This window comes from Ambystoma mexicanum, chromosome 7p, assembly GCF_040938575.1.
Source record: "Ambystoma mexicanum isolate Mex_15411 chromosome 7p, UKY_AmexF1_1, whole genome shotgun sequence".
Classification (NCBI taxonomy): domain Eukaryota; kingdom Metazoa; phylum Chordata; class Amphibia; order Caudata; family Ambystomatidae; genus Ambystoma; species Ambystoma mexicanum.
The window spans coordinates 599490018-599512792 of NC_090939.1; the positions used below are offsets into that span (position 1 = coordinate 599490018).

Below are 22775 nucleotides of genomic sequence, written 5' to 3' on the forward strand. Positions count from 1 at the left end.
TTGCTGAACGAGTCTGCAATGGTGTTCTTGGTGCCAGCCAGGTGAAAGGGGACGAGAAACATGTCCTAACGAATGGCCCAGTGCCATAGATCCTGGGCCTCCCTGGAGAGAGCCAGAGAGTGCGTCTCCCCCCCCCGCCCCCTTCCAGATGTAGAACATGGTGATGTGTTGTCCATGAAGATCCTCACTACCTTGCCCCTCATCCACGACAGGAAAGACGTGAGGGCCCAGAAGAAGGCCCAAAGCTCCAAAAGGATTTCTTCTGGCAGCCAGAGGCCTCTGGTGTGCAACTGTCAGGTTTAAGCTCCCCAACGATCCAGAGAAGCATCCGTGGTGACTGTTTCCTGGTAAGCAGGGACTTGTAATGGGCCCCATTGCGTGAGATGAGAGTGCACGCCCACCACTGTATTGCTCGTCGGAACTCGTTGAGGGGAATCTTGTCCGGCCAGGATCCCGAGACTTGCAGCCATCTTGCATCCAGAAACGCCTAGAGAGGCCTCATCTGAAGTCTGCAAAAGAAGACAAGGTTGATACAGGAGAACATCATGCACAACAGTGACTTGACAGCTCGCACCATGTTCGACCTCGCTGAAGAAAGGCGCTGCACCTTTCCTAAAATGGCTTCAACTCTCTCTTCCGAGGGAGACTCCAGACAAGTGACGGTGTTGAGTCGGGCACCCAGAAACAGAGCATTCTGCGATGGCTCCAAGCAGCACTTTGAATAATTTCTGGAGTGTTAGGGAGAATTCTCTTATAAGGCTAATTTCCGAAACCTAGTGAGTCCCCCAGCAGCTTGGCTGGATTTCTGGGGTTTGTTTTTTTCTCCTGCTAAGAGTGTGACTCTTTTCCTCCCACTCTTAAGCATGATTTGAGGTATGTCTTTGACTTTGTAGGTGCTTATGGACTATCGGGTTTTCTTTCTGCTCCATAGGGTATCATCTATTTTTTTGTGTGTGTGTTACACAGCACCCTCAGTGCAGTAACACAGGGGTGTCATAGTGACCCCCAAACATAGACTCCATACCCTGGGACTGACTACTGTCTCCCAGGGCACGTAAAGTCACCATTGACTTTACTAGTCCTAAATTGTGAACAGAACCAGTACAAGCCATCATATTGTGGAAGTACTGGAAGGGGGTAATTATATTGCCCCTGGGACTGTTTTAAAGGGGGCACTGTACAGTCCCCCCTTGTCTAGTTTCTGGCTGGTGGTAGTGGTTACCATGCGAAATATTCCACCGGTATATTTCCTATGGGATTTTCCCATTGATTTTAAATGCACCACTTTTTGGTGCAATGTTAAAGATAACGCCAGTTTATTTATTTAATATTAAATCAACGGTTGGGTCTTTTTGCCAGAACTCTTTTCTAAAATGGCGTTTGTGTCCGTCTCTGTAACTCTGACCAAGGCCGAGCCCTTTGTTCCACTATTTTGGCGGGCTTCTCCACAGAAGCCCTCCAAATGGTGCCACTCTGTCTGGGTTCCACAGGATGGGTGGGAAGGGGAATTGGCACCCTGGACTGCATTGCCTTAGCAACTCAAGTCACACTCTACTCTGATTGGCCCAGTGGTGAGCCGCCCGGCTCACCACTTAGCATGTTTGAGTGACAGCAAGGCTGTTGAATGGGGGTTTTTCTGCATAAAAGCAGGGCCTTTGGGACTGGAACTTCAGAAGTCGCCACAGGACCTAAGAATCCGAAGAGCGAAGAAGCTGAGCCATCTGCAACGACGACACCACCGGTGAAGCATTGCTGCAACTACCTCACCACTTTCCCGACGACAAGAGAAGATCTTCAGCTGGACGGGTCATCTTCCTCTGAGCTGGTGGGACCAACCAGTTTACCCCTTTCGCCTTCCAAAGACGTCTCTTGGTTGAATTGCCCGTGCCAAGCACCCCGGCGGCCGGATAGCCAAGCTTCACCACTTTGACCGCAAATAAAAGGAACGCACCTTTTATCGACGACCTCCGTGGCTGGTTTCATCCCTGTCCAGTGAAACGACTCCACGTTTCCTCCTAGACGAGATCCTCTCTTCCCCTGGTCAAAACAATGAACTGCAACCACTGCCAGAAACAACTGCCAACGCTGGAGCTTCCTCTCTCTTAAGGTACTGTGTCCTGCCTGGCCTCCCTTTCTTCGGTTTGCCCAAGGTGACCCTTAAATCCTTGGCTTGCCAACTGGGTTGGCCCCAGACCTTCTGACTTTAACTTCTTTAATCACCCCAACCTTTTTTTAACATTCTGCAAAGACTTTTCGTGCATTTTAAACCGTGTGATCCTGGGCACATTTCGCTTTGCTCCCTTTAAAGTGGGCCTGGTCTATGAACTTTGGCTCTACAGGATTTACTGCCTTTATTCACTTGCTGAGCAAGTGTTGGGACCTGTTTTATTTCTATGCTCTGCCTTTTTCTCTCCCTTTAACTGAACTATTGGAGTGCCATCATGTTATGCGCTCACATCTGTTTAACAAACCGTGGTGTTTTACTTTGATTTGTCTGATAGTTATCAAGGGAGGTGTGTATACTTTACCTGACTGCGTTTTAACTTGCTTTTGCTTTAGAGTGCTAGTATACTGCCTCAAGTGTGTTTTAAATAAATAATTATAGACTTATTATACAAAGCTCTGGTCAGTGTTTGTTTGCTCTACTGTGTTTTTAGCCCTATTGTCTATACTCTATATACTGCCCTACTCTTCTTGAGAGAAGTCTGACTGCTCAGCCACAACTACCAGGTAAATCTGGGTGGTACAGACTGCTACCAATTGGGTTTACTGCTTGCTCCTGTAGTCTTAATCTTTTTGCAGTGTTCCCCAAGGGAGCTGCACAGGATTCTACCTAACATGGAGAATTGCAGATCTGTCAACAGAAGCACGCTCCTCGCTGTGTGCTGGCCAATCATCCATTTAAGGGTAGACGTCTATGCCTTTGAGACCAAGATGTGCCAGAGCCAAGCACTTTGTGAAGACCCACTGGCTGATTTCAGGCCAAAGGGAAGTGCCTTGAACTGTTAGTGAGGAACTTGCAGTGCTTCTGATGGATGGGGAAGAAGGCGTCCTCCAGGTCCAGAAACACCAGGCAGTCGCCTTCCTCCAGTTGGCCGAGCCCGGCTGCAACTTCACCATCCTGAATATCTGGGGCTTCAGGTACTCGAGGCATCACAGGTGAAGGATCGGCAACCACCCTCCTATCTTCTTTTAGACCAGAAAGAATCTGTAGTAGACCTGTTAGCCACGGAGGTGCTGGCGAACGGGTCCCATCGCTCCCTATTTTAACATGGCTTGGACCTCCGGCAGCAGCTGCGCCACGTGCTGTTCTTGTCAAGCTACAGGATGAATACGATGACACCTGGATTGGAACTCCAAGGTGTGCCCCAGTCCAAGAGTGTCCAGCACCCATCTGTAAGTGGTGAAGATCTACCAAGCGCTGACAAACTCACCAGCCGGCCTCCCACCGGGTTGCACGAGTGGTGGTATGACTCCACAGCAGTTTCAGGCCTGTTTAGTTGTTGGGGCCCTGCCCGGCGGGCGGCGCCAGTGCTGTTCTCCAATGCGAGCAGCCTCTACAACTCCTGCATCGTGGAGCATGAACCCAAAGTTACCAGGGTAATCCAGACGTGGACCCCCACTGTTTTTAGAGAGGTACAGCTCCACCTCACTGACGAGGCCCAACCAGGCCAACACACATCTGGGTTACTGTTGGTACTCTTGTTCAGAAGAGAATTGCCTGGCATTACCAAGCTGGACGGCCCTTGGGCAGGACAGAGACTGATATGTAATGGACATTTCTCATCTGTGAAAGGGCCAGTGAGCTAAAGAATCTGGTTGAGACTCTCCTGGGATATAGGCCGGTAGAGAGGGACTCCCAGGACCCACTTTGGTTGTGTAGCGCTTGGAGGACCTGCCAGGTTTTCACCGACGGTGCTGAAGGGTGGCGAACTAACGTGCAGTCTCTGTGTCAGTCTTGAAAATTTGATGACTCATCGACAATCTTGCCAAACAGGGATTCTCAGTTGAATGGCATGTCTAACACCTTAGACTGAACGTCCGGCCAGAAGTGGGTGGCTTTTAGCCATCCCTGCCAACGAAGAGACACTGTTTCCCATCCGATAGAATCCAATGTATGCGATGTCCACTGTCACTGTGATGGCGTGGTCAGAGGCCACCTCACCCTCCTGGAACAGTTCAAGAGCTTCTGCCTTCTTGTCATCAGGTAGGAAGTCACAAATAGGGCCCAGCTTATACCAGAGCTCCCAGTCGTAGCGGCCTTTATGGTGCCGGCAGCCGTATACATAATCCTCTTCCCCATAGCGTCCAGCTTCTTCCCCTCCTGGTCCAGGGGTACCATGGATGAGAACAAAGGACTCGCAGAGCTTTCCTGGCTGTGGCTGAAACCACGGAGTCAGGTGAAGGCTGGGATCTCAGGTACTTGGGGCCGAGTCCGGGTCTCTGGATTTCTACTTGAGCCTGTCTTGCTTAGGCAGGGCAGTGCTCGGATTCTTCAACAGTGCTAGGCCTACATCCCAGATATCATCCAACCAAGGAACAGACATGATGGTCCTCCGCCTGGACTTGCGACGTTGATAAACGAAACCCTCCCATTTCGTCTACTCCGGCACCAGTTGAAAAAAATGGGAAGCCCTGGACATCATTGAATGCAAGAAGCCGACTTCATCTGGCGGAGAGGCCCTGTGTGGGTCATCCGCGCTTGCTGGCTCTACGTTCACTGGCATGAAGTCATCGGCTTACTCGGTGTCCATAGCTGCTGTATCCGTGCCCGTGGCCTGATCCCCTGTTGGGGTCACAACCAGAGGTGGAGGAGGCAGTGGTGTAGGTTGGCACCTTGTACCCGCAGGGTCCTTCGACTTGTGTATGTTCCTAGAAGGACTTGCGGAAAACAGTCTTGGAGGACTTCCAGACATAGCAGGGCTGGGTGTGAGCGGCAGTCTCTGTTGAATTTCCAATACCAGTGTGTGCAGCATGGTCAGAATGTTCAACAAAAAGTCTCTGGGTTGAGGTGTAGAAGGAATGGGAGGGGGAAGCTGGTATGCCTCTTCTAGAGCGGTAGACGATCGGGTTCACCCTGCAGTGACACACCTTCCAACGAGGGTCCTTAGCCCCCTTCGTCGTCTGAATAGTAGCCCTCGGGTATGTCGTCTCCCTCATCAGAGCTAGTATAAATGTGCCCGAGCTCACTTGGTTCAGCTCCTTGTTCTGTACCCTCCCTCCTCTCTCCTGAGACGTCTGGGAGGAAGTGGCTGTTGTCCCCTTCCAGGGGTCTTTGCCGAAGCCATGGCAGTTACCTCATGCCGTGGCGTTAAGGACACCTGCGGAGTATCCGTTGCTGTCACTGTAGGCACCACCTTCATGACTTGCCCTCCTTTCGAAGAAGCAGTGGTGGTCGTCAACGAGGCTGTCAACAGGGTGGCAACAAGCAACCGTCGATTTGTCTTGGCTGGTTGAGACGATGGAGGCAGAAAAGTGCCCACCTTGGATTTCTCCTTCGTCGCCTTGTCCGCTGGCAAGCAGAGTTTCGAAGGGGTGAAGGACTTTCTTATGGAGTGTGCGACCCTCGCCAGAAGGCTCACCGTGGATGTGGTCGGAGATGGCGACCTTGTCCTTCCCGAGCCTGGACCTTCAGCAGCAGTCAACCAAGTGGGATCCGTGGCGTGCTGCCTTGCCTTCACTTGGAACCCCGCGGGCGGGGCATCCTCAAAGGACCTCGATCGCTTATCTGAGGGAGTTCAATTGTAGAACCGGCCGGTCCTGGGAGAAGCGTGCTCATCCCCAGAGGCTAAGTACGAGGCCGTACCCGATTTTAACCATGCCGCCAGCGTGCTGTAGCAGTCCTTCTTGGTCTTCTTCGAAAAACCACGGCAGACCTGGCATCCCACCTCATCATGGTCCGGATGCAGGCAGTAAAGACATTTGTGGCGTCGATCCTCCATGAAAACCTTCCTTAGCCCACATTTCGCACAAAGTTTGAAGAGGCAGCTCTTGTCTTCGGTCATGGTGAAAAGGCCTAAAGTAGGCCTGGGCCTTCTCTGATCCGATTAAAGATCCTTGATGAAATATGATCTTCACTGACAGCGGATCCCCGTTGCCGGTAGTCGACCTGTGATCGAACAATAACAAAAATCAGTAAAAACTTTCAAATTTGCCAAAAAACACAAAATATTAGGAAAAAAAGCTCAGAGAGCCCTAAGATGACTCCCAAAACTGAAGCGTGCAGTAAAAATCTGAAGCTGGCCACCAGGGGTGGAGCTTAGGGAGAGGACTGTCATTGGATAGGGGCAGTATGATCCAGAGGACAGTGATTCATTTAGAGGAGAAATACAGTTTTCAAGCAAAAGTGAAACTTTTTTCTTATACCGAGGATACCCAGCCTGATGCCGGGGAATATTCATGTACATTTTAATCCATGCCAGACCCCATGCTGGTGAAGCAATGTAAAAAAGACGATGTAATGGCACAGGGACTTCAGGAGAAGTCCCTCTGGCCCCCAAAAAGGTAAATGAATCAAAAAAAGATTGTGGGGGGGGGAGTGGGGGGGTTTTGGACAAAGTTAAGGGGCTCTAAAAAGAGGCCCTATTATTCCTAAAATAGGAATTAGAACTTAACCATTATTTTTGCTTCTCCTGATCCTTCTCCCCAAAGGATGCTTCATAACTGGAGTCTTTGCAGGATCCCTAGCAGGATAAACGCCTCTCTTTGAATGGCCCCTTGTCCCAACCGGTATCCAGTTAAAATGTCGAAAACATTTTTTCGAATGCAATAATGTAGAAAAAAATAATGGCCATTTTTTTTTCGAATGTGTTTTTTTTAATTTTTATGTTCTTTTTTGGTTTAGCTAGTAAAAATAAATTGTAAATAAAAATAAAAAACGGTTTTGGGGGAACCCCACCATTTAAAAAAAAATAAAAAAATAAAAAAATCGAAATCCATTTTTTTCGGCATTATTTTTCTACATAATGCCATTCGAAAAAATGTCATTCGACATATTCACTATAAACTGTCCCAACCAGACTTGCTCAATGCCACAAAGATCTTGACAAGGTGCTCTTGCACTGGCTAAGGGTACATTGACCAAAAGAAACCACATAAGCCTGTGTTATTCTGGCCCTGTCCAAAACACCAAATGCGCCAATGGTCAGGGGAGACAAATTGGTTTGCAAAAGTCCTTAGAGAGCTAAACACCAATTTAGGAAAAGCGACACAGAGCAAAGAGGCTGCTCCGAATAACCCAAGCCTGTGACCAGACACAGTTATGTAATGATGGCTTAATTTCTGGTGCATAGAGGATACAATTACCCGGTCTGTGGAAAAATTGGACCAGAGTTTAATTTTCAGAGATGAGAAAACTCGGAGGAAGGTAAAAAACCATTTATGCACAGAAAGGTTTGAAATATAAAAGAATAGTGCATTTAATACGAACCGCTGGAAATGAAGTTTCAACTTCCTCCACTTCTTCCACCATCTCCTCATCTGTATATTCATCAGAGACTGTGTCTGCATCATCTGAGAGGTTAGTAATTTGAACATCCGGATGATCCAACAACCAGCCAACCAAAGCCTCCACCCCTAGAAAAAGAAAACAAATGATGATTCCAAACCATCTCTGGGATAACAAACAAAATCATACCCAAATACGGTGCAAGATTATTACAATTATACATGTAATTCAAGTTTTGACACCAAATACCCAAATGTTTAATACACATAGCAGCTCAAGACTACACCATAACAACAAGCAAGAGGTTAGGCCTTGGCACCTTCATGCAGCTGCCAGGAATGTTTGGTCTTGCCATCCTAGCACACTTGCACGTAGTTAAAGCCTGTCTGGCCTTTATTCCCAGGAAGTCTCTCTGTGGCAAGTTATCTGAGATTTGTCTGGCTGTAAGTCTTAGGATGATCATGTATGACTGGAAGAAAGTTAGTATCATAACATGGAAACATGACTTGCCATACACTTGATGGAAAATACATTAAAAGGTTTTGAAATGTTGAGATCTTTTTCTAGAAGTTACATTACTGCAAAGAAATTGTGAGGGCTTCATGTTCATCTGGATTCCCAAAGCTTAGAGTTGTTATGGTTACGTACACTCAAAACATCAATTTAATGCCACAGATGGCCTGAACTATCCAGTCTTTGAGGAAGTTTCAAGGGTTTTATTGCAAATACATCAAAGGTATGCATCAATTATTGAGCTAATAATCAGAATTGTGTTAGGACAGAGGCAAGCAATGGTTGGATCAAAGGCTCAGGCTGGAAAAAAGATTTGGTAAGTGGCAATAGGACCGTCCCTCTTCCGCTCATAGCTAGTGAGATTCCCGTGCTCGCCCAGGTGTCTGTAACCCCCAGATCCTGCTACCGGACGGGCGATGAGGAGTTAATTCGAGTCAAACATGTGACCGGCTCCGCGAAGTATAGTTTTGGAGTCAAGCTGGTTCAAAGTTGCAAGTATGTTGGTTTGAAGAGTTTGGCAGGTCTGGAGTTTCGAAGGCTGCAAACCCAGTTTGAAGGCAGTTTGAGGTGATTGAAAACTGAGATCCTGCCTCTTCTGGTCTCTCAGGATGCTGTGCACGCGGTGTTAATAAACGTAAAGTGTGTCAGCGGAAAAAAACAAGTTATAGAGGAGCCCGTCTATGGAACTAGGAGGGGGGCACCCAAATTCAGAACCACAGATCAAACCATACCAAGAGCAAAGAAATTTAGAAACCATAAATATTTTATTTGTATTTCATTATATGTTTAAAATATACATATTGAATCATGTTTCGAGCTCATTATCTGAATAATACCGTTTAATTAGAAAATTGAAAAACACAGTACTTTTCTAAAAACACGACTGATAATTCAGTCAACGCTAACTTGATGTAGCCAAGAAAAACAGAAAAAAGAAGGGGTGCCGTACGTCTCTTTTCTTTTTTCTGTTGGTCTTAACTTCAGAAGTAACCAACATTATTTTGTCTAGTAAGCTACGGCGGTTCTTATATTGTTAAATGTGGCCGTAGCCTCTGACCGCCAGCTGGATGATCCCCTTCAACCGACATGACGTTCAGACTGCTTGGCTACATCAAGTTAGCGTTGACTGAATTATCAGTCGTGTTTTTAGAAAAGTACTGTGTTTTTCAATTTTCTAATTAAACGGTATTATTCAGATAATGAGCTCGAAACATGATTCAATATGTATATTTTAAACATATAATGAAATACAAATAAAATATTTATGGTTTCTAAATTTCTTTGCTCTTGGTATGGTTTGATCTGTGGTTCTGAATTTGGGTGCCCCCCTCCTAGTTCCATAGACGGGCTCCTCTATAACTTGTTTTTTTCCGCTGACACACTTTACGTTTATTATTGTTGTTACTTCCTCTTTGTCAGCGAAGTAGAGGTTCTCCCATCTCCTGTTTCGCTTGTGCACGCGGTGTTAGCCAACTCACAAATGATCAACCGAGAGGCATAGCCATCCAGTCTCCTGCTCCGTCAGCTGGTAGAGGCAGCTAATGAGGCCAGCATACATATAACTAACTCTTCCACAGATGAGCTGGACTCACAGGGATTACACATGTTAAAGTCATGTGGCTTTAATAAGAGATCCTAGCCAGCATTTCTTAAACTCACGCAGAGTTTATATTTAAAGTTTACAACTGCCTCCAAGACAGTTGTGCCAGCAAATACAGTAAATAAAATAAATAAATAAATATTAACTCTCAAAGTTATGTGGATTATCTTAATTGCAGCTCCTGCACTGAAGTGACTTGGTAGTCACTGCAGCTGTCAAGAGGGCACCTGCAATGTGAACCTGTTCTGTGATACTGGAGAGCAGACAGAGCAGAACAGGATACTGAGTCAGCAGGACACCAGTGTACACTGTATTTTTGGCAGGGAGCTTATTAAGTAAGATTTGGTTAGCAGCTGAGATGGAACTACCGGCATTATTGTATTAAATAATACACATTTAAAAAACAGTGCTGCCACACCTTCGCCAGATGGCAATCCTTCACATGGCCACAGTTCTCTTTTTGTTGTTTCAGTACAGCAATTCCCCGAATCCCACTGGAAGCAGCCAAGAAAACTCAGACCAGAGCCAAACAAATGGACCAGAGCCAAACAAAAGGGGAAACAACAACAAAGCAACATGGACGACACAGGAGCCTTTATCACATACCAACAGCGACCTGCCCCTCAGAGAAGCACAACACTCGAACAAAGAAAAATTAACTTTGAGACCTACTGCACAACAGAAAAACAGCCAGAAATCCATCAGAGACTGTAAAGCCATGCTGGAAAAGGGTGAGGGCTTTAGAGGGGTTTTTAAAACCGCTTATATGGGGAAAAAACAGACCCTGATTGGCATAGATGGCAAGGTGGGTGCTGCAGTCAATGGGAAGTAGAGAGAAACAACCCCCCCCCCCCCCGCACCAGGGACAGCGTCTGGGCCTTTCAATCTTTTCAAATGAAAATGGGCCTCAAGGGGGGCCGCCAGCAACTGCCCCCATGTTGCCAATCAACAGTCTTATAACACAGCAATATGTTCCTTTCTCTACTTTCGTTCTGGGGCTTATAATGTGCGCGTTGCAGCGCTCGTATTACAAGCTGTGTTTTCTCTTCCCGTGGGATATACAGAAGTGTCATCACCTCATTCATTTCTAACACTGGTTCCTCCACATCAGCCACTTGCTCACAAAGAAGGGTTTAGAGCTCTTCCGTCGGCATTTAGTCTTTAAGCTCCCTGATGGCTGGCCGCCTTGTAATAATCAGTGGCTATTAACCTCATCTTCGTCGCCATTGTAATGTATGCACCCCCAGGGGTGATCAGACTGTTTTTTCTCAACCATATTAAAACAGGCCCCCACACATCTTCAGCCGGGCCTGTCCAGCACAGTATAAAAAGGGAAGCAGAAAAGGTATAGGGTTGATTGTATGAATAAGGTCGCAGGATGGGCAGAGTTTTGGAGTTGGTGGCACAGTTTAGAAAATGGGAGTTTTTGAGAAAATAGCACCTGTCTTTGTGTAGTTTAATGTGTTGTAGGAATTGAGAAGGGCGGTGCATAGAAGGTGAGCCTGAGAAGGAAAGATGGAGATAGTGTGGAAGATCGGTGTAGAGGAATGAGGGGAGCAGCTAGTTTGATGGGTAGTGAGTGTTAGGAGGAGTAAGGCTGGTAAAGAGGGGGTAGGAGTGGGGTGCAAGGAGAGGGGTGTGGGAGAGACTTGGGGAGGATGTAAGAGTAGTGAGAGAGTGTAGTGGAAGGGAGAGCAGTGCACAATATCCCCAAGTTTGGATAAAGAGAGCAGCAGTATTGTGAAGGGAGCGGTAGTAGTAGGACAGACATATAAGTAAAATCAAAAGTTAAATGCGAGGGCTATAGTGTGGAAGTCAACTGAGGCAAATGTGGAAAAATGAGAGCAGTAGTAGTGAGATGAATGGCAATGGGAGTGCTGAATAGTGCAAGTAGTTGTAGTGCAGAGAAGGTATAGTTGTAATGGAAAGTGGAAGGAAGGTAGTAAAATCCTAGGATAGCGGTAGGGGGTAGGGTAGGATAGAGCGGAACATCGAAGGCAGGGTAAAGACGTGGGAAAGAGAAGGTGGGTGGAGTTTTCAGAGCAGGAGACTAGGGAGAGGAGAAGAGTAGTAAGGAGATAGAGGGGCTTGAAGATCAAACGGCACAAACATACACCACCCTTTTTAGAACTAACCATTGCAAGTGTAGGGCAAGGTTTGAAAGTACCTGAGGGAATCTAGATAGCCAGAGTTTTATAGAACTATCAAAATTCAAAGCCACGGTCATACTACCCTCAGCCAATGAGTGTCCAGCGGCATAGCCTACACCAACTATGCCGATGACACTCAATTCCTCTCATCACTCACAGGCAACTATGATGAAGATTCTAAACCTTTAATGCGGCATACCCCACCATTCAAGCTTGGATGGAGGCTAACCGCCTCTGCCTGAAAGGGGACAAGACTGATCTGGCTGGTTGGACCACCGGGCGTGCTAAAAAAACTCAATGACCAATACTCTGTTTCTGATCGATGACATCCTGGTCTCTGTCTCATCTTCTGTGAAGACGTTAGGGGTTTACCTTGATGCCACTCTCACTGACCCGCCAAGTTAATGCAATCGCCCCCTCTGCAGCCTACGCGACCAAACTCCTAAATGCCTCTAGACCCTTCCTATTCACAGGTCAGTTGCCTAACCATCGCTTGTGCAGTCATAGGGTCCAGTGTTGACTATTGTAATGCCCTCTTCACGGGTACCTCTTCCAAAAACATCCAAAAGTGGCAAGTTATAGAAGGAAAATGCGCTCGGAGCAGCCATGAACATTCCTAAAAAAGAACACATCACTACAGCTAGGAAAGCGGCTCATTGGCTTCCCATCCACAAATGTATCATCTTTAAAACCCTGTCCATCACCCACAAGTGCCTCTATAACTCTGCCACCCACGTAATTTGTTCAGAAAATGTCCAGAGCCCAGTCAAGACCCACTTGTACCACTACCTCCATTGCCTAATCCAGTCTAAAGTCAGACGAGCTAAAGCCGGATGCTCACACTCCCCCCCCCCCCCTCCCCCACATTGCAGTCAAGCAGAGGAACTCCCAGCCTCCCATCCTGAGGGCGGAACCATCGTACTAGGTGTTAGGCAGAAACCTGTGCAGTTCCCTTAGGGACCACTGCAAAAGATTTAAGACTACAGATGTTTGGCAGTAAACCCACTTGGTAGCAGTCTGTACCACACAGATTCACTTGGTAGCTGTAGCTGAGCAGTCAGACTTCCCTCAAGAAGAGTTAGGCAGTATATAGAGTATACACAATAGGTACAGAGATACAGTAGCACAAGCAAACACTGACCAGAGCTTTGGTGTAAAAGTATATAGTTATTTAAAGACACACTTGTAAATTACACTAGCAACAAAGATGTAAGTAAATTCAGCACACAGTCACTATTATATATATACAACCCTAATTTCTTATTAGACAAGTCTTAATGAGAAACACCACTTATTTTCAGACAGAGGTCAGCGCTTAACATAAGATGGCACTCTAATAAGTTAATAAAAAGGGAGGGAAAAAGGCAGAGTTATGGAAGCACACAAATTTCAATACTTTTAAAAGAACCACAGTAAGGCAGGATAGGCAGAGTTCTACTGGAGAGCAAGGACGTCAATTGCAAGGCCCACTCTTGGAGAGAGCAAGCAGAAGGGGTCCAGGTTTACACAGTGGGGTTATGCCCAAAGAGTCTTGTAGATAGTTCGCACACAAAGGGTGAAATTAAAGTCAGGTAAAGTTAGCTAGGTTGTCCCAGGCAAGCCCAGGTTAGAAAGTCAAGGCTTTACTGTCACCCCGAACGATCTGTCGCAAGGGAAGCCAGGCGGGACACAGTACCTTAAGTGTGAAGGAAGCTCCAGCGGGGGCAGTTGTTCCTGGCAGCGGTTGCAAGTCAGTGTTTCGTCCAGAGGAAGAGGAGGTCTCGCCGTGGAGGAAAGATGAAGGTCGTTGCACTGCCAGGGAAGAAACCAGCCGCGGAGTCCTTCGGTTAAAAGGTACTACCCTTCTCTTTGCGGTAGTGTTAAGCCGTGGTATTCCGTTTGCCGGGGTGTTTGGCACGGGCAAGGCAGCCACGAGATCTCCAGGAAGGTGAAAAGAAGGCAAAACTGGTTATCCCCACCAGTCAAAGGAAGAAGACTCTCCGGACTAGAGATCTCCTGTCGTCGGGAAAAGTGGTGAGACGGTTCAGCAGGGCTCCACCGGTGGTTTCGTCGTTGCAGGTCGGCTCAGCTTCTCCCTCCTCGGATTCTTAGGTCCTGTGGCACCTTCTGAAGTTCCAGTCCCCAAAGCCCTGCTTTTATGCAGCAAACCCCATTCATTCAGCCTAGCTGTCAAACATGCTAAGTGGTGAGCCGGCCGGCTCACCACTTGGGCAAATCACACAAGAGTGCGACTTGAGTTGCCAAGGCAACTCAGTCCAGGGTGCCTAAACCTCCTCCCACACCCCCTGTGGTACCCAGACAGGGTGGCACCACTTTTGGAGGCTTCTGTGGAGAAGCCCGCCAAAAAGTGGAACAAAGGGCTCGACTTGGGTTGGAGTCACAGAAGAGAACACAAACGCCATTTTAGAACCGAGTTTTGGCAAAAAATACCAACCGGTGAATTAATATTAAACAAATAAACCAGTGGTATGTTCGAGGTTATAAGAATTAAATAATTAAAGTTGGTAGCTTCGAACAATGGGAAAATCCCATAGAGATATATTCGCGGTCGAATATAAAAAGTAGTATCCACTGCCACCAGCCAAGACTCGATCAGGGGGGACGGAGACGTGCCCCCTCGAACAACAGACCCCGGGGCAATCGAATTGCCCCGACCAGTACGTCCACAATATGATGGTTTGTACTGGTTCTGTTCATAATTTGGGACTAGTAAAGCCAATGGTGACTTTACATGCCCTGGGAGGCAGTCAGTCCCAGGGTATGGAGTCTATGTTTGGGGGTCGCTACGACACCCCTGGGTTACTGCACGGAGGGTGCTGTGTAACCCACATCAAAAACACATGAGACCCTATGGAGTAAAAGACCCCATAGCCCATAAAACACATGGAAAGACACAGGAACACCTAAAATCATGTCTAAGAGTGGGAGTAAGAGAGTCATACGCTTAGCAGGAGAAAAAAATAAACCCCAAAAATCCAGCAAAGCTGCTGGGGGACTAGGTTTGGGAAATTAGCCTTTACAGAGAATTCTCCCTAACACTAGGCCTTCCACAAATTGCTCAAAACCGGTTTGGTTGCTTAGAGTAGGATTAATTTTGGAACAAATATTCAATGTGCTACCCTTCAAATGCCTTTGTTGTGCACTTCATAAATTATTTTTTTTAATATATATCCGTCTCCCTAAACTGCCCATCTTCGGATTTGGTAGAGCACGTAAAGTGACAGTGTGAACCAAGAAGAGCACCAGACGGGAAGGAAGGAGAGTTTGCATGTGCACCCATGCTGGAGAACAGGAGTTACAGGAAAGTAACTTGTTCCTTCTTCAGCATGGATTCACATGCTTATGAATACAATTACACAGCAGTACAAAAACACAACCACAGGAGGTGGCAAGACTCAACAGAAGCAACACACTTACCCCTGGAACAGACTAACCTCAAGCATACAGGTTGTGTAGCACCACTTGGCCGACCCAGGACTGCCCCATGGAATCCTGGTCAATGCAGTAGAATCTTGCGATGGTGTGGGTGGACCTCCACATAGCAGCCCTGCAGCTGTCGAGCAGGGGACCACCAGAGAGAAACGCGGCCGTCACTGCGATGGCTCTGGTAGAGTGGGTCCTCTGCCGGCCTGGAAGAGATATGCTGGCCTACGATGACAGTGCATGACGCAGCCAGAGAGCCACCTGGAAATGGAAGGCTTAAACAGGGCCTTCCCTTGTCCCACTGGTCCAAAATTGACCAACAATCGAGATGTCTTCCAAAAATCTTTTGTACCTGCCACAAAACTTCAAGGCACGAGCAACGTCCAGTGAATGCAACAAGCTTTCAGCAGGCGTAGCTGGGTTTGGAAAGAAAAGTGGCAGAACCAAAGGCACGTTGAGATCGAACTCCGAAGGAACATTTGGCATAAATGTGGGATTATCCGCAGCACCACCTTTGTAGCGTGCAATGTCAAGTACAACTGCTTGCAGGGCCTGGATTTCCCCGACCCACCTGGCCATGGTGATAGCCAAAGTCTTCCACGAGAGAAACTTCAGAGGGGCCTGACGCATCAGATCAATTGGAGGCCTCATGAGCATAGTCAAAACCACGTTGAGCTCCCAAGCCGGGGCAGGACCATTCACTGGTGGAAAAGTCCTGAAGAGGCCTTTAAAGGAATAGTGCGCTCAAAAATATTATTGGCTAAAATGATGGGCATAGTCTAAAACATACTTTAAACTATTTTGAATGAAAGTTCCTATGTAAACACTTTGACCAAACGAGGCTCAAAGCTTTTACATGGGAGCATCCATTTTGCCATTTCAGGCAGCCTCCTCAGCTCTGCCCTGGCGGCACTAAACAAGCAGCAAAAGCCCCCTACTGGGAGCTTTTGCTTAGTGCAGCCAGAGCAGAGCTGAGGAGGCTGCCTTCACTTTCATTTTACGTTTTCGGTGCCCCCCAAGCCCAGGGAAGCACAGAAAACGTAAAATGAAGGCAAAAAGCAGAGGCGCAGTAATTACAAATACAACGTTGTTGTATTTGTGATTGCCGTGGTTGGAAAACCACGGAAATCATAAATACAACAACGTTGTTATTCTGACTGCAGTGGCTTTCGCATGGAGTCTCCTGGGCTCCCCCAACCCTGAGGGAGCCCAGGAGACTCCAAGCGAAAGCTGCCGCAGTCAGAATAACAACGTTGTTGTATTTGTAAATACTGCAGCATTTACAAATACAACAACGTTGTATTTCTCACTGCGGTGGTTTTCGCTTGGAGTCTCCTGTGCTCCCTCAGGGTTGGGGGAGCCCAGGAGACTCCACGCGAAAGCTGCCGTAGCGAGAAACACAGCAGCATTTTGAAACACAACCGCGTTGTGTTTCTGCCTGCAGCGGCTTTTACTTCGAGTGAAGCCCGGGAGAATCAAAGTGATAGCCACGACAGGCAAAAACACAATACTCGGCGGAGCGCGAGAAACTAATAAAGAAAACTGCAGCGTTTTTAAACACAACAACGTTGTATTTATGTTTGCGGTAGCCGCAGCTTGGAGCCCAGGGGGCTCCAAGCTGAAGCTAACGCAAACATAAAACAACTTTTTTAAAGCTGTGGTTTTCTTTCTAAGTTTTCCAGGCTCCTCCAGCCTGGAAAACTTAAAAAAAAAAAAAAAGAAGAAAAAAGGCAGCTAGTGCTTATTTAAAAAAGGAAATTAGCAGTTACCCAGATGCAGCTTTCCTGCCTGCAGTCTCTGGTCTCCATCCTCTGACACCAATGAAGCAAACGCCACATAGTGGCTTTTGTTTATTACAGCTGGCTGGCTTTTGCTTCATTAGTGCCGCAAGGGCAAGCACAGGAGGCATCCATTTCACAAAATGGACGCCTCCAAGTGCTTGACATTTTTAAGTTTGAGCTTCATTTGCTCAATACTTTACATCGGGACTTTAAAAAAAAATGTAGATATATTTTTTATTATTGCCCATCTTTATAGCCAATAATATTTTTTAGCGCACTATTCCTTTAAGGAATTCCTTGATGAGCCTTTGCAATTACAGGGAGGGCTTGCTAGGCGCCCGGGTGTACCGGGATATGGCAGCTAGATGAACCTTGATGGAGGCGTGAGCCAGGCCAGCCTTGGGCATCCAAAGCAGGTAGGGCTAGGAGCTGTGGAGCAGTTATCCGCCGAGGCGCAATCTTCTGAGTCCTGCACCACAATGTGAAGAACTTCCATTTGTGCCTGTAACAGGACAATGCAGAGGAAGCTCTGGCCTTGGCCATGATCTTCGTGCACTCCAGCAGCAGGGAATAGTGCCCAAACGCTGGGGCTGCAGGAGCTAGGCTGTCAGACTCAGCAACGCTGGGTTGTGGTGCAGTATTCTGTTTTCTCTAGAGAGAAGGTCCAGAAGTGGAGGCAGCTGGATGGATGGAGCCACTGACAGATGGAGCAGGTCCGAGTACCAGATCTGTTGCAGCCAAGCCAGAGCTATGAGGATCATCCTGTAATGGCAACGTCCTAGTGTGTTGATCACACGTAGCAGGAGTGGAATCGGAGGGAAGGCGTACAGGGAGGAACCATCCATTGGGAACGAGAAGGCATACACCAGACTCATCATCTGAGGATATCTGCTGGCAAAGTTCCGGCACTTGGAGCTGGGTGCTGTTGCAAACAGGTCGATCTGAGGGGAAAATCCACCTGTTGAGGAGCTAGGACACCTGCGTCTGTTAATGTTCCCACACGTGGCAGGACCGCAGCTCCCTACTGAGCAAGTCTGCAATGGTGTTCTTGGTGCCTGCCAGGTGAAAGGTGACAAGGGACATATCCTGAAGTATGGCCCGTGCCACAGATACTAGGCTTCCAGGGAGAGCATGGGGGAGCGCATCCCGCCCTGCTTCCTGATGTAGAGCATGGGGGGAAGGTGTTGTCCGTGAATATCAGCACCACCTTCCCCTGTAGCTGGAAGCACTTGAGGGTCCAGAAGACTACCCGGAAATCCAGGACGTTTATTTGGAAATCTTTCTCCCCCAGGAGCCAGAGGCCTCTGGCGTGAGACTGCCCTGTGTGGGCTTCCTAACCCTGCAGGGAGGCGTCGTGGTGACCATGGCCTGGTACAGAGGAATCCGAAAGGGGGCTCATTGAGTGAGATGCAGACGCACCTGGACTGAAGAGTTAGGACGCCCGTGAGCTCATGGCGTGTAAGGAGCCAATTTCGTCTGGTGGCGAAGCCATGGCGAGCTCGTCAGTAGCCAAAGGCTCCCCGTCAACCGGGATATAATCTTTGTACTCGTCCTTATGAGTAGCTGACATATCTGTGTCCGTGCCGGGGTCTTTACGTGGTGGTTCTTCATCCACTGGGGCGTGGTCGGCTAGCGCATTTTTTTTTTTTTAAAATATAAAAGTTGTTTATTAGTTTGATTAACAAACTTTTTTACAACATCTTAAGAAAACAGTAACAAAAAAAAAAACATTTCATTATTGAATACACAAATTTCTATTTACATTTCATGCTCAAAGAAAATAATTATACATGGTCTTAAAACAAATAAACATGATCTTATTACATAGGAAAGCATACTCCTTTAGTATTATAGTTCCTTCTCAAGGAACATGCATAGTGATATAACAACTTTGAGTGAGTATCCCCACATGAACTTCTTCCAACACCATTCCCTCGCTTCCTGAGTCATCCCCAACACTTCCGGCCCAATAAGAGAATATCTTAGAGCTTCAAAGTGTGTGCAATGGATGGTTAGATGTTTTAAATTTTCTATGCAGCTATTTCCTACACAAAATCTGCACCATGGTATCTTTTTCTGCAAGTCATGTTTGTTCCAGTTGTTTGTTTTCTCAAACGTATGCAATTGATTGAGCTTGAATCTCAAGTACAAATCTCGGTATTCTTTGGCCGGGAATTTTATCAAATATGCCTTTCGCGGAGTTCTCGATGTGGCAAATTTTGCTGCTTCCACATATAGTTTTTTTGTATGCATGCCTGTCAATGTAATTGACCAGTCATACTCATATAGTCGTTTCTTTACAGTAGCAGACCGAAATTCAAGATCTAGTGGTTTTAATCCACATTCATCTAAGATCTTGATCATAAGGTTTGAGAAAACAAGCAATTAATTCGGTGCTCGATTTTTAATCATTATCGAGCACTCCTCATAAAGCGATTGTTGGGGTGGGAATATCATCTTGCCATAGTTCGTCAGTTGTCGCCAGTGGAATCTAGCCGATAAGGATGAAATACTCAACTCCTGTCTTAACACACAGTTTGGTAATGCATTTGGTAACCTTAATATTTGACCTTGTATTTGATCTAAAATTGAGTCTATATTGCACAAGCATAAATCAAGCCCATATAGTAGAATAGCTTCGACTTTCAGCATGTAAAATTGCAATAGTGGTTCTACAGAGAATTTACAAAACTTCATAAATACCATCCGCATCTGTGTAATCAGAACAGCTTTTTTTGTATTTAGATTTGAGTACCATGTTTTCTTTGTGGGAGAATCTATTACATCATACCCCAAGTATCTCATGTTCACATTGATGGGCATGGGTATTGAATTAATGGACCACTGCATAGTCGATATTTTCCTTATCATGTTTTGCAATATAGAAATACTTGATTTCTCTACATTACAAGTTAGATTATGTTTGTATAAGTAGTCCGCAAATATTACAAGCTTTTTTTGTAGGCCATAAGGAGTTCGATCAAATATTAGCACATCATCAGCAAAAGCGATCCATTGAATTCGCAAATGTGCCAGTTTTGCTGGGTAAGTTATTTCAGTTTTCCATATTTGTTCGATGTCCGGGAGGTAAAGGTTAAACAGGGTCGCCCCCAAGTTTCAGCCCTGCTTAACCCCCACCTCTGTTGGAATCGGGACAGTTGTTGAACCAGACTCATTAACGCGGACTTGTGATGTGCCTTGATGTAGTTTGGCCAACAATGCAATAAGATCATGTGGTATACCTTTTTCCTCAAGTTTTTTCCAAAGTAGATTTCTTATTACACAGTCAAATGCTGCTGATAAATCAACAGATGCCATGTATAGGGCGCCCAAGTTTGGAATTTTAGTTTGGGCAATTAGATGAGCCAGAACGGTTGCATTCAGAGCCTTCCCATCCTGGCACGAAATCCTATTTGAAAAGGAGAGAGGATAGCTCGATGCCTTATATTCTCATTTAACTGTTGTAATACTAGGATAGCAAAGGTTTTTGCACTCGCATCAATCAAGGCGATGGGACGAAAGTTTCCCGGGTTCGATCTAGCGCCTTTCTTGTGAATAGGAACTATAATCGATTGCAGCCATGAAGGTGGGACATTGGATGAGGTTATAATCTCATCAAATTGAAGTTTTAGCATCGGTGCCCATAATTGCATGTTTTCTTTTAACACACATGGCGGAATACAATCAGGACCTGGTGCTCTTGATTTATTGAGCTTTGTTAGGGCCCATATGATGTCTTCTATGGACCAACCTTCGAGTTTCTTAACTGAGAATTGATTGAACTTAGACGTTAAAGTTGAAAATAAAATCTTTCTGGTAATGCAAACTTGTCCTTGTAGTAGTGCGTCCATAGTTCAGCACTTATGTTGGAAGTTTGCCTAGTCATTCTTGAGTGCTCATTACCCCTTAGGAGAGCCCAAGTAGATCTATCGTTTGCACACAGTGCTCCTATCATTGTTTGATTCGTTGTATGATGAAGATGTATTCTATAGTTTTTATGTTATTATAGTATGTGTTAATAATCTTCCGTTTTATGTTTTGATGTTCAATCAGATTCATGCAGTCCCATTTTAATCAGATGAGCAATCTCATAGTTTTTTTGTTTTTTTAAGATTCCAATTCTTGCAGCCAACAAATCAACAACAGGAGGTTTTACTTTTTCTTTTGATTTAAGTTTTACAAGATATATAAGGGCTATTGTGATGATGATTAGATTTTGCGTTGATAAACTCCTCCCTTTTATAGTCGGATCCTTGATATTCATGCTGTTGTCAGCAAAACTCTTAATAATTGCGTTTAATTTTAGGCAAGTTTTCAAATTCATCGTAAGGAGGCGCCTGGTCTGTCCTCCCGGATGAATGTGCTGAGTGGATCTTGAAACAGATTTGAGATATCGAATTGAATTTCGGTGTATAAGATACAGTGATCACTCATATCGATCTTGGCAATTTGCACTCCCGTGTAACTGGGGGCCAATTCCACAGATAATGCAATGTAATCAATGCATGATTTCCTGTTGTTACAAGACCAAGTGAATGTTTTCTCTTTTGAAAGAAAGGGTAGCAAGATCATATTCCATCGGCGAAAAAACAATTGAAGATATACCCCTTTTCCTATTTGTCAATGGTTGATTTTGTAAATGCATTTTTTGCTCATTCTGGGGCGTTTGCGAGCAAAGGGAACTAAAATCGCCCCCTGGAATTAGTTTTATATCAGACCATTTACACAGGATCTCGTCAAACAGAAGAAAAAGATCATTCATTACTGTTGTCATTGCAGTAGCTAGCGGACTGCAGTACATTGAAACTATTAAAACATGCTTCATTTGACATGTTCCTAGTTCAATTACAATCGCAGAATAAGAGCCTGTAGTACGTGTTAACAGCAAAGCATAGACCAGGCCTGTATTTACCAAGATGGTAAATCCCCCCGATGGTCTCCCTTTAGCTACTCGTGTGGCAAGCGTTGAATATGCCGCAAACCCGGTAATTTCGAGTTTGTTCACAGCCATCGTCTCTTGATACAACTCTATGTCAACAATTGCGTGGGGGGTGTATCTGAGTACCCATCTTTTCTAGTTTTTCAAACCACAAGAGTTCCATGACATCACTCGTAAGCACTTTTTGCTACTACGAGTGCTCGGCTATGGGTATCTCCTTGCGAGCCCCCATCAATGCAGGTAACCAAGACCAATCTTTGGAAACTGCAGAGATTGCAACTAATTGTTCCAGGACCGCCGTTTCCGAAGAGGGTAATGTGTTAGTTGGCAGTGATTGGTTATTTTATGCATGTTAGCATATGCCACACTTGGATGGAACGTCTCAAGTTTAGTCTGCGCCAAATCTAGACAGAAATGTGATTGTTAGCATATGCCAGACTTAGATGCGATTCACAAGTTTAGTCTGCCCCGATTAGAGGCAGAAATATGACTGTTAGCATATGGCACACTGGAATTTCAGAAATGTGATTGTTAGCATATGTGATTCTTAGCATACACCACACATAGAATTCTGAACCCAGCCTGTGTCGCAACTAGATAGAAATATGACTGTTAGCATGCACCGCACTCGGGACTAAGAAACCTAGCTTGCGTCGCATCTAGACAGAAATGCGACTTAACATGTGCCACACTAGTATGGAATTCTGAACTTTAGCTCGTGCGGCATCTAGATGGAATGTGACTGTTAGCATGTACCGCACCTAGATGGTATCCCACAATTGCAAGTACAGCAATGCCAACCAACCAACAATTCCATCCCTCTGCATACACCTCTCAAACTATAAGCAAACACAACCACAAGCCTTAAATGCAGCAATCCGCACAAACTTCACAACAATGCAGCAACAAAACAAACCACACC

The 22775-nt window shown here is 46.0% G+C and overlaps 1 protein-coding gene across 4 annotated transcripts in view; it reads right to left on the minus strand.

The window, feature by feature from the left end:
• HERC2 (HECT and RLD domain containing E3 ubiquitin protein ligase 2) overlaps window positions 1–22775 on the minus strand; it is a 2956340-nt gene that overhangs the window by 1447342 nt on the left and 1486223 nt on the right. For all 4 annotated transcript variants that reach the window (XM_069636605.1, XM_069636607.1, XM_069636603.1 and 1 more), the window contains exon 47: window positions 7430–7575. In XM_069636605.1, the coding sequence (XP_069492706.1) occupies window positions 7430–7575 (146 nt within the window). The remainder of the gene's footprint in view (window positions 1–7429; window positions 7576–22775) is intronic.